The 12524-nt window shown below is 51.3% G+C and overlaps 1 protein-coding gene across 7 annotated transcripts in view; it reads left to right on the forward strand.

Annotated features, from left to right (window-relative positions):
• Positions 1 to 12524, forward strand: part of LOC105495636 (ryanodine receptor 1) — a 156342-nt gene that overhangs the window by 33344 nt on the left and 110474 nt on the right. For all 7 annotated transcript variants that reach the window (XM_071086594.1, XM_071086596.1, XM_071086597.1 and 4 more), the window contains 6 exons: positions 1147 to 1349; positions 2954 to 3128; positions 3293 to 3501; positions 7549 to 7943; positions 9513 to 9645; positions 11897 to 12057. In XM_071086594.1, the coding sequence (XP_070942695.1) occupies positions 1147 to 1349; positions 2954 to 3128; positions 3293 to 3501; positions 7549 to 7943; positions 9513 to 9645; positions 11897 to 12057 (1276 nt within the window). The remainder of the gene's footprint in view (positions 1 to 1146; positions 1350 to 2953; positions 3129 to 3292; positions 3502 to 7548; positions 7944 to 9512; positions 9646 to 11896; positions 12058 to 12524) is intronic.

Here is a 12524-nt window from a genome sequence, read left to right on the forward strand (position 1 = left end):
CCTACCCCAACTCTGACCCCAGCCCCGACCCCTGATCTCTGACTTCACTCAACCCCCAAATGAGCTATATCTCTTTTTTTTTTTTTTGAGACGGAGTCTCGCTCTGTCATCTAGGCTGGAGTGCAGTGGCCGGATCTCAGCTCATTGCAAGCTCCACCTCCTGGGTTCAGGCCATTCTCCTGGCTCAGCCTCCCGAGTAGCTGGGACAACAGGCGACCGCCACCATGCCCGGCTAATTTTTTGTATTTTTAGTAGAGACGGGGTTTCACCATGTTAGCCAGGATGATCTCGATCTCCTGACCTCGTGATCCACCTGCTTCGGCCTCCCAAAGTGCTGGGACTACAGGAATGAGCCACCTCGCCCGGCCCAAATGGACTATATCTATCACATCGAGCAGACTGACCTCTACCTGAAACTCTTACCCTTACCCCAGTTCCAACTCGGAACCTGGTGGAACCACTTCCCTTGACCTGACTCCAGCCCTGCCTGGGCTGACTGCAACCCAGAGCTGTCAGCCTAGGAACCCAATGAGTGCCAACCCCACCCTTGACTCTGACTCCTGACCTCTAGCTTTGACCCCTAATCACTAATCTCTGAACTGTAGCTACCACATGGAGGCACCCAACCAAGGGCTTAGAGAGCCTGTCATCCCTACCCCTAACCTGACTCCTGACCTATCACTGGCTTCCAATCCCAGCCTTGACCCCAAACCCTGGCCATGGTCCCCAGCCTTCAGTTTCTCAACTCTTGGCCCCAACCAAGAGTTTCCATCCCTTCCATAACCCTGGCCCTGACCCTCCAATCCTGGTCTCAACCCTTGATTCTAATAAACCCTAATCTTGACCTTTAATCCCAGACCATAACTCTGACCAGTTCACTGACTTGACTTTTTCCTTCTATGTCTCTGCCAGTATCCCTGTTCTCTGAGAACTCTGACTGCTACAGAGATGGGGGTCTCTCAACAGGTCCCTCCCTTTCTCTGACTATTCTGAGGTTCCCCAATTCTCCTCTAACTCCAAGAAATTGACCCTCTTCCAACAGTTCCCCAAAGCCCTTACTGTCTCTGGTCTCTTCTACCAACTTCTCAATGTCTTAGGATCCACTTTCTCCCCAGCTCCTCTGACTCTGCCTGGCCTCATTTATAGGTCAGGTGGAGAACCAGTCTCGTTGGGACCGGGTGCGCATCTTCCGGGCAGAGAAATCCTATGCAGTGCAGAGCGGCCGCTGGTACTTCGAGTTTGAAGCAGTCACCACAGGCGAGATGCGAGTGGGCTGGGCGAGGCCCGAGCTGAGGCCTGATGTAGAGCTGGGAGCTGATGAACTAGCCTATGTCTTCAATGGGCACCGCGTGGGTACCTCCCTGGGCACCATTCTGCCAGGTCCTGTGGTCTCTCCCACAGCTTGTCTACTCTGGCCCTGCCTCTGTCTGTGCCTCACTCTGTCCCCACTTCCTGCATCTACTGTACCACTCATCCACCCATCCATTCATCCATTCAACCATGATTCATCCATCCATCCATCTGTCAGACATCCATCTATCCAACCAACAATTCATCCATGTATCCATCCATCCATCATCCATCCATCATTCATCCATCCATCCAACCATCCATACATCATCCATCCATCCATCATCCATCCATCCATCCATCATCTATCCATCATCCATCCATCCAACCATCCATCATCCATCCATCCAACCATCCATCATCCATTCATCCATCCAACCATCCATCCATCTATCCATCTATCCATCATCCATCCATCCATCCATCCATCCAGATAACCAACCATCCATCCATCCATGCAACCATCCATCATCCATCCATCCATCCAACCATCCATCATCCATTCATCCATCCCACCATCTATCCATCCATCCATCATCCATCCATCCATCATCCATCCATCCATCCATCCATCATCCATCCATCATCCATCCATCCAACCATCCATCATCCATCCATCCATCCATCTATCCAACCATCCATCATCCATTCATCCATCCATCCAACCATCCATCCATCCATCTATCCATCCATCCATCCATCATCCATCCATCCATCCATCCATCCATCCATCCATCCAGATAACCAACCATCCATTCATCTAGCCAACATAGGGAGACACCATCTCTACAAAAAATAAAAAAAATTAGCCAGGCAGGGTAGCATGCACATATAGTCCCATCATCCATTCATCCATCCATCCATCCATCCATCCATCCATCCATCCATCTGTCGTCTATCCAACTGACCAGCCAACCATGCATCCATCCATCCATTCAACCATCCATCCATCATCCATTCATCCCTCATCTGTCCAACCAACCATCCATCCATTCTTCCAGCCAACTGTCCATCCATCCATCCAACAACCGTCTGTCCATCCAACAACCATTTATACAACCATCCTTCCCTTCCTCCATCTGTCCATCATCCATTTATCTATCCTTGCACCTACTTAGACTTTCTTCTTTCTCTGCATCAACCCAGGTAGATTCTCAACTTTCCAGTCATTCTTCTGTCCAGTCATATACTCAACTTCTCATCCATCCATCTGTCTCCTTAGCCACTCATCTATTTTGTGCACAGATATAAGCATATATGGATCTGTATGGGGGACACTGATAGGTTCATTTTTCCTTTCCATCCCTCTGCTTACTGCTGCTTCCAGCCCCCCACTACCACTTTGGTGGTCTGCATAATGCCAGCCATGGCAACAGCAGAGAACCCAGGCAGAAGGGATGAGTGGGGAGAAAAATTCCTGTGATCATGGTTGCAAATGTGAGGAAAGATGGAGACACTGTGGGGTGACCCCTCTTCCATACCACATGCCCTGAACCTGACACTTCGAATGTCTGTCTTCATATATCTCTCCCTCCCTGCTTCCTTATCTCTCCATTTCTCTGTGTGTCTCCCCACACCATGTCTTCTCTGGCCCTCCTCACAGGGCCAGCGCTGGCACTTGGGTAGTGAACCATTTGGGCGCCCCTGGCAGCCGGGCGATGTCGTTGGCTGTATGATCGACCTCACAGAGAACACCATTACCTTCACCCTCAATGGCGAGGTCCTCATGTCTGACTCGGGCTCCGAAACAGCCTTCCGGGAGATTGAGATTGGGGACGGTGAGTGCTGAGACCCCTTCACGTGCCCTTTCTTGTTTTCCTCTGTCTCTCCCGACCTTGCACTGCCTTTCTGCCTCCAGCTCTCCCAGCCCTACCTCCTCCCCTCGGCTCCCCCTGCCCTGCCCACCTGCCCTCACCCCTGCCCATCCATCCGCTCCCACCAGGCTTCCTGCCCGTCTGCAGCTTGGGACCTGGCCAGGTGGGTCACCTGAACCTGGGCCAGGACGTGAGCTCCCTGCGGTTCTTTGCCATCTGTGGCCTCCAGGAAGGCTTCGAGCCATTTGCCATCAACATGCAGCGCCCAGTCACCACCTGGTTCAGCAAAAGCCTGCCCCAGTTTGAGCCAGTGCCCCTTGAACACCCTCACTATGAGGTAAGGACTGAGCCCCCTCAATGCCTTCTCGTCTGCCTCCAGAGCTCCTTCTTTCCACAGTGCTCTTCCTTGAGTTTCTCTTTTCCCTCCATGCTAGCACACAACCACGTGGAAGCACATGCTAGCACACAACCACGTGGAAGCACATGCTAGCACACAACCACGTGGAAGCAAGTGTCAGGGTAATGGGCTCACGGGCTGTATGACTCGGGGTACAACTTTGGCAAACCATAGCTTCCTGAGGTCCAGGTGCCTCACCTATAAAACAAGGGAAACCCTGCCTGGGCAACAAGCAAAACTCCATCTCTAAAAATAAAAAAAAAATTAAGTCTAGGCACGGTAGCTCATGCCTGTAATCCCAGCACTTAAGGGGGCTGAGGTGGGAGGATCCCTTGAGCCCAGGAGTTCAAGACCAGCCTTGGCAACATAGGGACGATTTTGGAGGTCGAGACCAGCCTAGGCAACATGGTGAAACCCTATCTCTACCAAAAATACAAAAATTAGCCAGGCTTGTTGGCTCGTGCTTGAACCCAGGAGGCAGAAGTTGCAGTGAGCCAAGATCGCACGATTGCACTCCAGCCTAGGTGACAGAGCGAGACTGTCTCAAGAAAAAAAAAAGAGAGAAGAAGAAGTCTGAGAACAAAGGGATACCCCATCTCTACAAAAAATAAAAAAATTAACCAGGTGTGTAGTATGCACACATAGCCCCGGCTACTCAGAAGGCTGAGACTGGAGAACTGCTTGATTCCAAGAGGTCAAGGCTGCAGTGAATTAGCCAGATGTGGTGGCACATGCCTGTAATTCCAGCTACTTAGGGAGCCAAGGCAGGAGACTCGCTTGAACACGGGAGACAGAGGTTGCAGTAAGCCAAGATCGTGCCATTGCACTCCAGCCTGGGCAAGGAGAGCCAAACTCCATCTCAAAAAAAAAAAAAATTAAAGGCTGCAGTGAGCTGTGTTCACACCACTGCACTCCAGCCTAAGAGACAGAGCAAGACCCTATCTCACAAACAATTTTTTTTAATAAATAATTTTTAAAACTCAGGAGGTGGAGGTTGTAGTGAGCTGAGATTGCATCACTGCACTCCAGCCTGGGCGACAGAGCGAGACAAAAGGAGACAAAAAAACAAAACAAAAGGACTCTGCAAAACGAGTTTTAAGTATGGGAACGTCCAGTTGAGGTCTGAGTTTTGGAAAGGTCCCTATTGGCAGTGGATTGTAGGAGGTGAGAGTGCAGTCAGAAGGACCTTAGAGGTGGCTGGGATGGGGCAGTACTGCGGAGTGGATGCGGAGTTCCTGACACCTGCCACTACCAGATATCCCCAGCCCAAGGCACAGCATGCTACACAGCAGTGAGAATGAATACATGGAAATACACACAGCCATGTGGACGAATCTCAGACATAATGTCGAGTAGAACAAGCCAGAGACAAGACGGCACAGGCTGTGGGATTCCATTCACAGAAAGTTCAAGAACAGGCAGAGCGGATCTGTGGTGTGCTAAGTTGGGAAATTGGTTACTATGAAAGAATAACTCAGAGACATTGTTAGTTCCTTTGAATGCAAATCACAGGAGGTAGATCAGTCAGTAGACTGTCGCTAAAGAGCAAAGGCTGCTTGGATGCGGTGGCTCACGCCTATAATCTCAGCACTTTGGGAGGCCAAGGTGGGAGGATCACTTGAGCCTGGGAATTCAAGACCAGCCTGGGCAACATAGCAAAACCCTGTCTCTACACAGAATAAACAAAATTATTCGGGCATGGTGGTATGTGCCTGTGGTCCCAGCTACTTGGGAGGCTGAAGTGTGAGGATTGTTTGAGCTCAGGATTTCGAGGCTGCAGTGAACCGTGGTTGCACCAGTACATTCCAGCCCAGGTGACAGAGCAAGACCTGTCTCTAAGAAAAAAGAGTGAAGGCAGAAACCAGATTTATAAGACAGAGGGGAGAAAGAGGATAGAAAAGAAACCCCTAAATAGGGAGTCTGAGAACAGGCGGGGCTCGGTGGCTCATGCCTGTAATCCCAGCACTTTGGGAGGCTGACGTGGGTGGATCACCTGAGGTCAGGAATTTGACACCAGCCTGGCCAACATGGTGAAACCCCATCTCTTCTAAAAATACAAAAAATTAACCAGGCATGGTGCCGGGCGCATATAATCCCAGTTACTCGGGAGGCTGAGGCAGAAGAATCGCTTGAACCCAGGAGGCAGAGGTTGCAGTGAGCCAAGATTGCACCATTGCACTCCAGCCTGGGTGACAGAGCGAAACTCAGTCTCAAGAAAAAAAAAAAAAAAGATTCTGAGAACAAAGAATCTTGTATGCATAGTTTTGGGGCAAATTCATTGGCTGGCAAGGAGTACCTAGGTTCATCTTGGCAACTGGTCCTTGGAGAGGTTAACCTGAGGAGGGGCATGAAAGAGAACAACTTTGTCTTTTTTTTTTTTTGAGACTAAGTCTCGCTCTGTCACCCAGGCTCGGCTCACTGCAAGCTCCGCCTCCCGGGTTCACGCCATTCTACTGCCTCAGCCTCCGGAGTAGCTGGGACTATAGACGCCCGCCACCACACCCAGCTAATTTTTTGTACTTTTTTTTAGTACAGACAGGGTTTCACCGTGTTAGCCAGGATGGTCTCGATCTCCTGACCTCGTGATCCACCCACCTCGGCCTCCCAAAGTGCTGGGATTACAGGCGTGAGCCACGGCGCCCGGCCCAAAAGAGAACAGCTGTCATTGTTTACCGAGTCTCTAGAAGACTTTCGAGAGTCCATTGTTTTTGTTTTTTGTTTTTTGAGACAGGGTCTCACTCTGTCACCCAGGCTGGAGGCCAGTGGCAAGATCTCAGCTCCCCGCAACCTCCACCTCCCTGATTCAAGCGATTCTTTTGCCTCAGCCTCCTTAGTAGCTGGAATTATAGGCACGCGCCAGCACGCCTGGCTAATTTTTTGTATTTTTAGTAGAGACGAGGTTTCACCATGTTGGCCAGGCTGGTCTCAAACTCCTGACCTCAGGTGATCAGCCCGCCTCAGCCTCCCAAAGTGCTGGGATTACAGGCATGAGCCACTGCGCCCGGCCGCTATTCGTGGAATTGTAACTGAACACAGGTTCAGTTGCTCATCAGTTACAGAGTCTGGTTAACAAGATCAAGGTCTGCTAGAAAGAGAATGACTTTATTCACCAAAACTAGTCATGGAGAAGTGATTGGATTCCCATCCAAAGCAACCACTTCAAATCTGTGGGGGAAAGCAAGGGTTTAAAAAGGGGAAACTTGGGTGGGGGTGGTGGTTCACGCCTGTAATCCTAACACTTTGGGAGACTGAGGCAGGCAGATCACATGAGCTCAGGAGGTCAAGACCAGCCTAGGCAACATGGTGAAACCCTGTCTCTACCAAAAATACAAAAATTAGCCAGGCATGTTGGCTCGTGCTTGAACCCAGGAGGCAGAAGTTGCAGTGAGCCAAGATCGTACAATTGCACTCCAGCCTAGGTAACAGAGTGAGACTCTGTCTCAAGAAAAAAAAAAAAGAAGAAGTCTGAGAACAAAGAATCTTGTACGCACAGTTTTGGGGCAAATTTTCAGGAGGCTGAGACAAGAGAATCATTTGAACCCTGTAGGTGGAGGTTGCAGTGAGCGGAGATCTTGCTACTGCACTCCAGCCTGGGCTACAGAGCAAGACTATCTCAAAAAAAAAAAAAAAAAAAAAAAAAAAAAAAAATTTCATTGAAGTTGAGCTGCCGGGTTACAGAATGACAGAATGGATGGTTGGATGGATGTAGGTAGGTTTTGGAAGTTACCCCAATTGTTTCCAGTGTGTGTCCAGGGCTGTCACTGTACACGATGCCCAAAGAAAGGCTGCAGAAGGCTGCAAGCACCCCCGGGCCCAGCGGTGTACCCGGCCGGGAGCTTCATCCGCCTGCAGGAGGGGGCGCCCTTGACTAATTCCCACACGGGTGCTCTATGGCCTAATGGTGGCTCTGTGCGTGACCAGGTGTGGGACCAACGGCGTGGCCTAGCCCACCTGCCCAGCTCAGTGCTCCATTCCCTGCCACCCCAGGTAGCCCGAGTGGACGGCACTGTGGACACGCCCCCGTGTCTGCGTCTGACTCACCGCACCTGGGGCTCCCAGAACAGCCTGGTGGAGATGCTCTTCCTGCGGCTGAGCCTCCCAGTCCAGTTCCACCAGCACTTCCGCTGCACCGCAGGGGCCACCCCGCTGGCACCCCCCGGCCTGCAGCCCCCTGCCGAGGACGAGGCCCGGGCGGCGGAACCCGACCCTGACTACGAAAACCTGCGCCGCTCAGCTGGGGGCTGGGGCGAGGCCGAGAACGGCAAAGAAGGGACTGCGAAGGAGGGCGCCCCCGGGGGCACCCCGCAGGCGGGGGGAGAGGCACAGCCCGCCAGGGCTGAGAATGAGAAGGACGCCACCACCGAGAAGAACAAGAAGAGAGGGTGAGTCGAGGGGGCCCAGAGTGGGGATTGGGGGCTACCTTGGGACCCCCTAAGTTGGCAGCCACAGTAACCTGGGAAACCCCCATTGTACCCCAAAGTAGCCCCATATATGTTAAGTGGAGTAAGAATACTCCTTGTATTCTTGATAAATACATGGATGAATTCTATCATGTCTCCAGTGAACCCCATTTTTTCCCGGGATGTCCTAATGTCCCCAAGGATATATAATTGGGTACCCTACTATCTGTATGGGGAGCTCTATTATCCTTCAGTACTTGGAGGGTCCCAAAGGGCTTCGCCCAATGGACCTTATCATCCGTGGACACTAAAAGGGACTTCAGTATCTCCCTAGGAGAGTTTACTGCACCCTAAGGCATCCCAGTGAACACCCAGTGGTCTTCTAAATGGGGATCCTTTCTGTGTCACAAATGTACCCCCCAAAAGCTAACTTAAAGGGAGACTCTGAGAAGGTACTAAATCTGCTTTTTCCCTACAATGGCAGTGGTTTTCCTGTTTTGCTTTTTTTTTTTTTTTTTCTTTTGAGATGGAGTCAGTCTCTGTTGCCAGACTGGAGTGCAATGGTGCAATCTCAGCTCCCTGCAATCTCTGCCTCCCGGGTTCAAGTGATTCTCCTGCCTCAGCCTCCTGAGTAGCTGGGATTACAGGCATGCGCCACCATGCCTGGCTAATTTTTGTATTTTTGGTAGAGACGGGGTTTTGCCATATTGGCCAGGCTGGTCTCAAACTCCTGACCTCAGGTGATCCACCCACCTCAGCCTCCCAAAGTGCTGGAATTACAGGCGTGAGACACCATGCCTGGCTCCTTTTTTTTTTTTTTTTTTTTTGAGACGGAGTCTCGCTCTGTTGTCCAGGTTGGAGTGCAGTGGCACAATCTCGGCTCTCTGCAATCTCCGCCTCCTGGGTTCAAGCAGTTCTCCTGCCCCAGCTTCCTGAGTATCTGGGACTACAGGCATGCACCACCACATCTGCCTAATTTTTGTATTTTTAGTAGAGACGGTTTCACCATGTTGGCCAGGCTGGTCTCGAACTCCTGACCTCAGGTGATACGTACAATAGCAGTGGTTTTCAATGGAATTGAAAACCCATTGTGTCTCTTGGTGGATATTTGGAAATGATGGAGTCTTTGTGGTCATTACAGTTTGGGAGGGGCTGCTGCTGCTCGGCGGAGGCCCCGGGGTTCCACCTACCTTGCAGTGTACAAAACAGTGCCGCACAATGAAGACTTATCCTTTTCCAAGTGCATTTAGCACCCATCTGAGAAATGCATGTGGGAAATGCTGACTTAGAGGGACCCCCATATGCCCCAGTGGGGACCTCCATATTCCCAGAAGGCACCTTTAATTTGGGTAACTCAGCATCCACAAGCGTAGAGCACAACACTTCCAGAACGGATTAGGCTGGGGTAGGTGGGAAGCCAGCCTTCTAGAGGCCATACCTGGGGTATTAGAAGCAGGGTGTATCCAAGCCGGATGTGGGGGGCATGAATGTTGCAGTGGGAGGGCTGGGCTTGAAAGCTGGTTCTTATGGCGCCTCTCCTCCCACCACCAGCTTCTTATTCAAGGCCAAGAAGGTCGCCATGATGACCCAACCACCGGCCACCCCCACGCTGCCTCGGCTCCCTCACGACGTGGTGCCTGCAGACAACCGCGATGACCCTGAGATCATCCTCAACACCACCACGGTGTGGATCAGGAACCCTCAATTTTGGGGTCCCCCCGCATAGCATAGGCACTCCTGAATTTCCAAGTTTAGTGTGACAGTCCCCAGTAACTGCCCACCTTACACTGGGGACTCCCCAATATACACTAGAAACTCACAAAATATGGCACACACGGATTTAATCCTTTGAACCCCTAAGTCCATATAGCTACTGGCCCACAAATGGCAAGGGGTACAGTAGAGGTGCACAGCACACTGATATAACTCCCGGGGATCCCCAAAGCCAGGGCATAAGCCATTACAGACCAGGGACCCCAACATTTGGGCTCACCCATATAAACACAGTGCCTTCAATGTAATACCTACTCTAATATATTACTGGGAACAAAAATTCATAATTGTCTTAATATAGTTTTGGGATTCCCCAAATCCAAAATATTTCATAGACAGCCTAGTGCAGTGCTCCCCAACTATTTTGGTACCAGGGACCAATTCTATGGAAGACAGTTTTTCCATGGACCAGGGATGTGGGGATGTGGGGATGTGGGGAGGGATGGTTTCAGGATGAAATGTTCCATCTCGGATCATCAGGCATAGATTCTGGGTTTGTTTTTTTTTTTCGGTTTTTTTTTTTTTTTTTTGAGATGGAGTCTTGCCGTGTTGCCCAATCTAGAGTGCAGTGGCACGATCTCGGCTCATTGCAACCTCTGCCTCCTGGGTTCAAACGATTCTCCTGCCTCAGCCTCCTGAGCAGCTGGGATAACAGGCTTCTAGCACCATGCCCAGCTAATTTGTGTTTTTTGTTTTTTTGAGATGGAGTCTCGGTCTGTCGCCCAGGCTGGAGTGCAGTGGCGCGATCTCGGCTCACTGCAACCTCTGCCTCCCGGCTTCAAGCGATTCTTCTGCCTCAGCCTCCTGAGTAGCTGAGACTATAGGCACACGCCACCATGCCTGGCTAATTTTTGTATTTTTAGCAGAAACAGAGTTTTACCATATTGGCCAGGCTGGTCTCGAACTCCTGACCTCGTGATCTGCCTGCCTCGGCCTCCCAAAGTGCTGGGATTACAGGCATGAACCACCGTGCGTGGCCTAATTTTTGTATTTTTAGTAGAAACGGGGTTTCACCATGTTGGCCAGGTTGGTCTCGAATCCCCAACCTCAAATGATCCTCCTGCCTCGGACTCCCAAAGTGCTGGGATTACAGGCATGAGCCACCGCTCCCAGCTGTAGATTCTTACAAGGAGTGCTCACCCTAGATGGCTTGGATCCTGGTACCAGTCCACAGCCTGGGTTTGGGGATCCCTGGCCTCGAGGTTAGGATCGTGGGCCGCCTGGGTGCCACTTGGGCAAGTCATTTCACCACTCTGTGCCTTCTGTCCTATGGAGGTGCTATGGTTTCCCATCAGTAGAATGGGGGTAAAAATTATACCTACCTGATATGGAGGATGAAGTGAGTTCATCTGTGTAAAGACCTTAGAAGAACAGGCCTGGCACTGTGGCTCTCACCCGTAGTCCCAGAATGTTGGGAGGCCAAGGTGAGAGGATCACTTAAATCCAGGAATTTGAGGCTGCAGTGAGCTATGGTGGTGCCTCTGCACTCCAGCCTGAGTGACAGAGGGAGATCGCAACTCAGGAAAAAAAAAAAAAAAAGAAAAAAAAGACCTTAGCACAGTTGGTGCTATTTGTGAGCAATTATTTGATTATTTTTTGTATCTATTTATTTTGAGATGGCGTCTTGCTCTGTCACCCAGGCTGGAGTGCAGTGGTGCAGTCTCAGCTCACTGCAACCTCTGCCTCCCAGGTTCAAGTGATTCTCCTGCCTCAGCCTCCCGAGTAGCTGGTACTACAGGCGCCCGCCACCACGCCTGGCTAATTTTTGCACTTTCAGTAGAGATAGGGTTTCACCATATTGGTCAGGCTGGTCTCAAACTCCTGACCTTAGGTGATCCACCTGCCTCAGCCTCTCAAAGTGCTGGGATTACAGGCGTGAGCCACCGCGCCCGGCCTGCCATTATTTATTTGTCAGTCTGCTGTAACCTGGGAGGAACCCAAACATGGCGTTGTCACACAATATTCCCAAGGAACTCCTAAATATAGAATTGCACAAATTGACACAGAAACAGACATAACCAGGGGGTGGGGGTCTCAGATTCAACAAATTCCTGTTAAATTCCCAGAGGACCCAACGGTCCAGGGAAACTAATTTCAAGTCCCAGGGAGCCTGAGTTCCCAGACTTCCAGACTGACCACTGGTTCCCCTCCTGTGTCCCCAGTACTATTACTCCGTAAGGGTCTTTGCCGGACAGGAGCCCAGCTGCGTGTGGGTGGGCTGGGTCACTCCTGACTACCATCAGCACGACATGAGCTTCGACCTCAGCAAGGTCCGGGTCGTGACAGTGACCATGGGGGATGAACAAGGCAACATCCACAGCAGGTGCTGGGGCTGCGGGGAGGTGGGTGGTGCAGGGTGGGGAGAGCAGGAGGCAGTGGGTGCTCCCGAAGCCAGCTCTGTGGCTGCCTGGTTGTGGGACCTGGGAACCTTCTGGAGCAGGAGGATGCTCTGGGGCACTGGGCACCCAGCTTGGAATCTTCCCTCCTTCTCTTTTTTCTCTTCTCTTCCTGCCCTGGTATTTTTCTTCTCCTCCTCCTCCTCTTTCTCCATTTCTCCTATTCCATTTTCTCCTTTTCCTTCTCATCCTCTTACATCTCACCCTTCTCATTCTCTGTAATCTCATTCTCTCTCCTCCTGCTTCCTTTCCTTTTCCTCCTTTCAGACCCCCACCCCCAGCCTGACTCCCTACCACACCAGCTGCTAAGAATCCCAGCTCCGAAGAGCTCAGTGTCTGGGGCGAGGGGTTTCGGTGCTCAGGTCTGCAGGGGGCGGGCGCTTGGGGATGGGAC

This window comes from Macaca nemestrina, chromosome 20 (genome assembly GCF_043159975.1).
Source record: "Macaca nemestrina isolate mMacNem1 chromosome 20, mMacNem.hap1, whole genome shotgun sequence".
NCBI classification, from domain to species: Eukaryota; Metazoa; Chordata; class Mammalia; order Primates; family Cercopithecidae; genus Macaca; species Macaca nemestrina.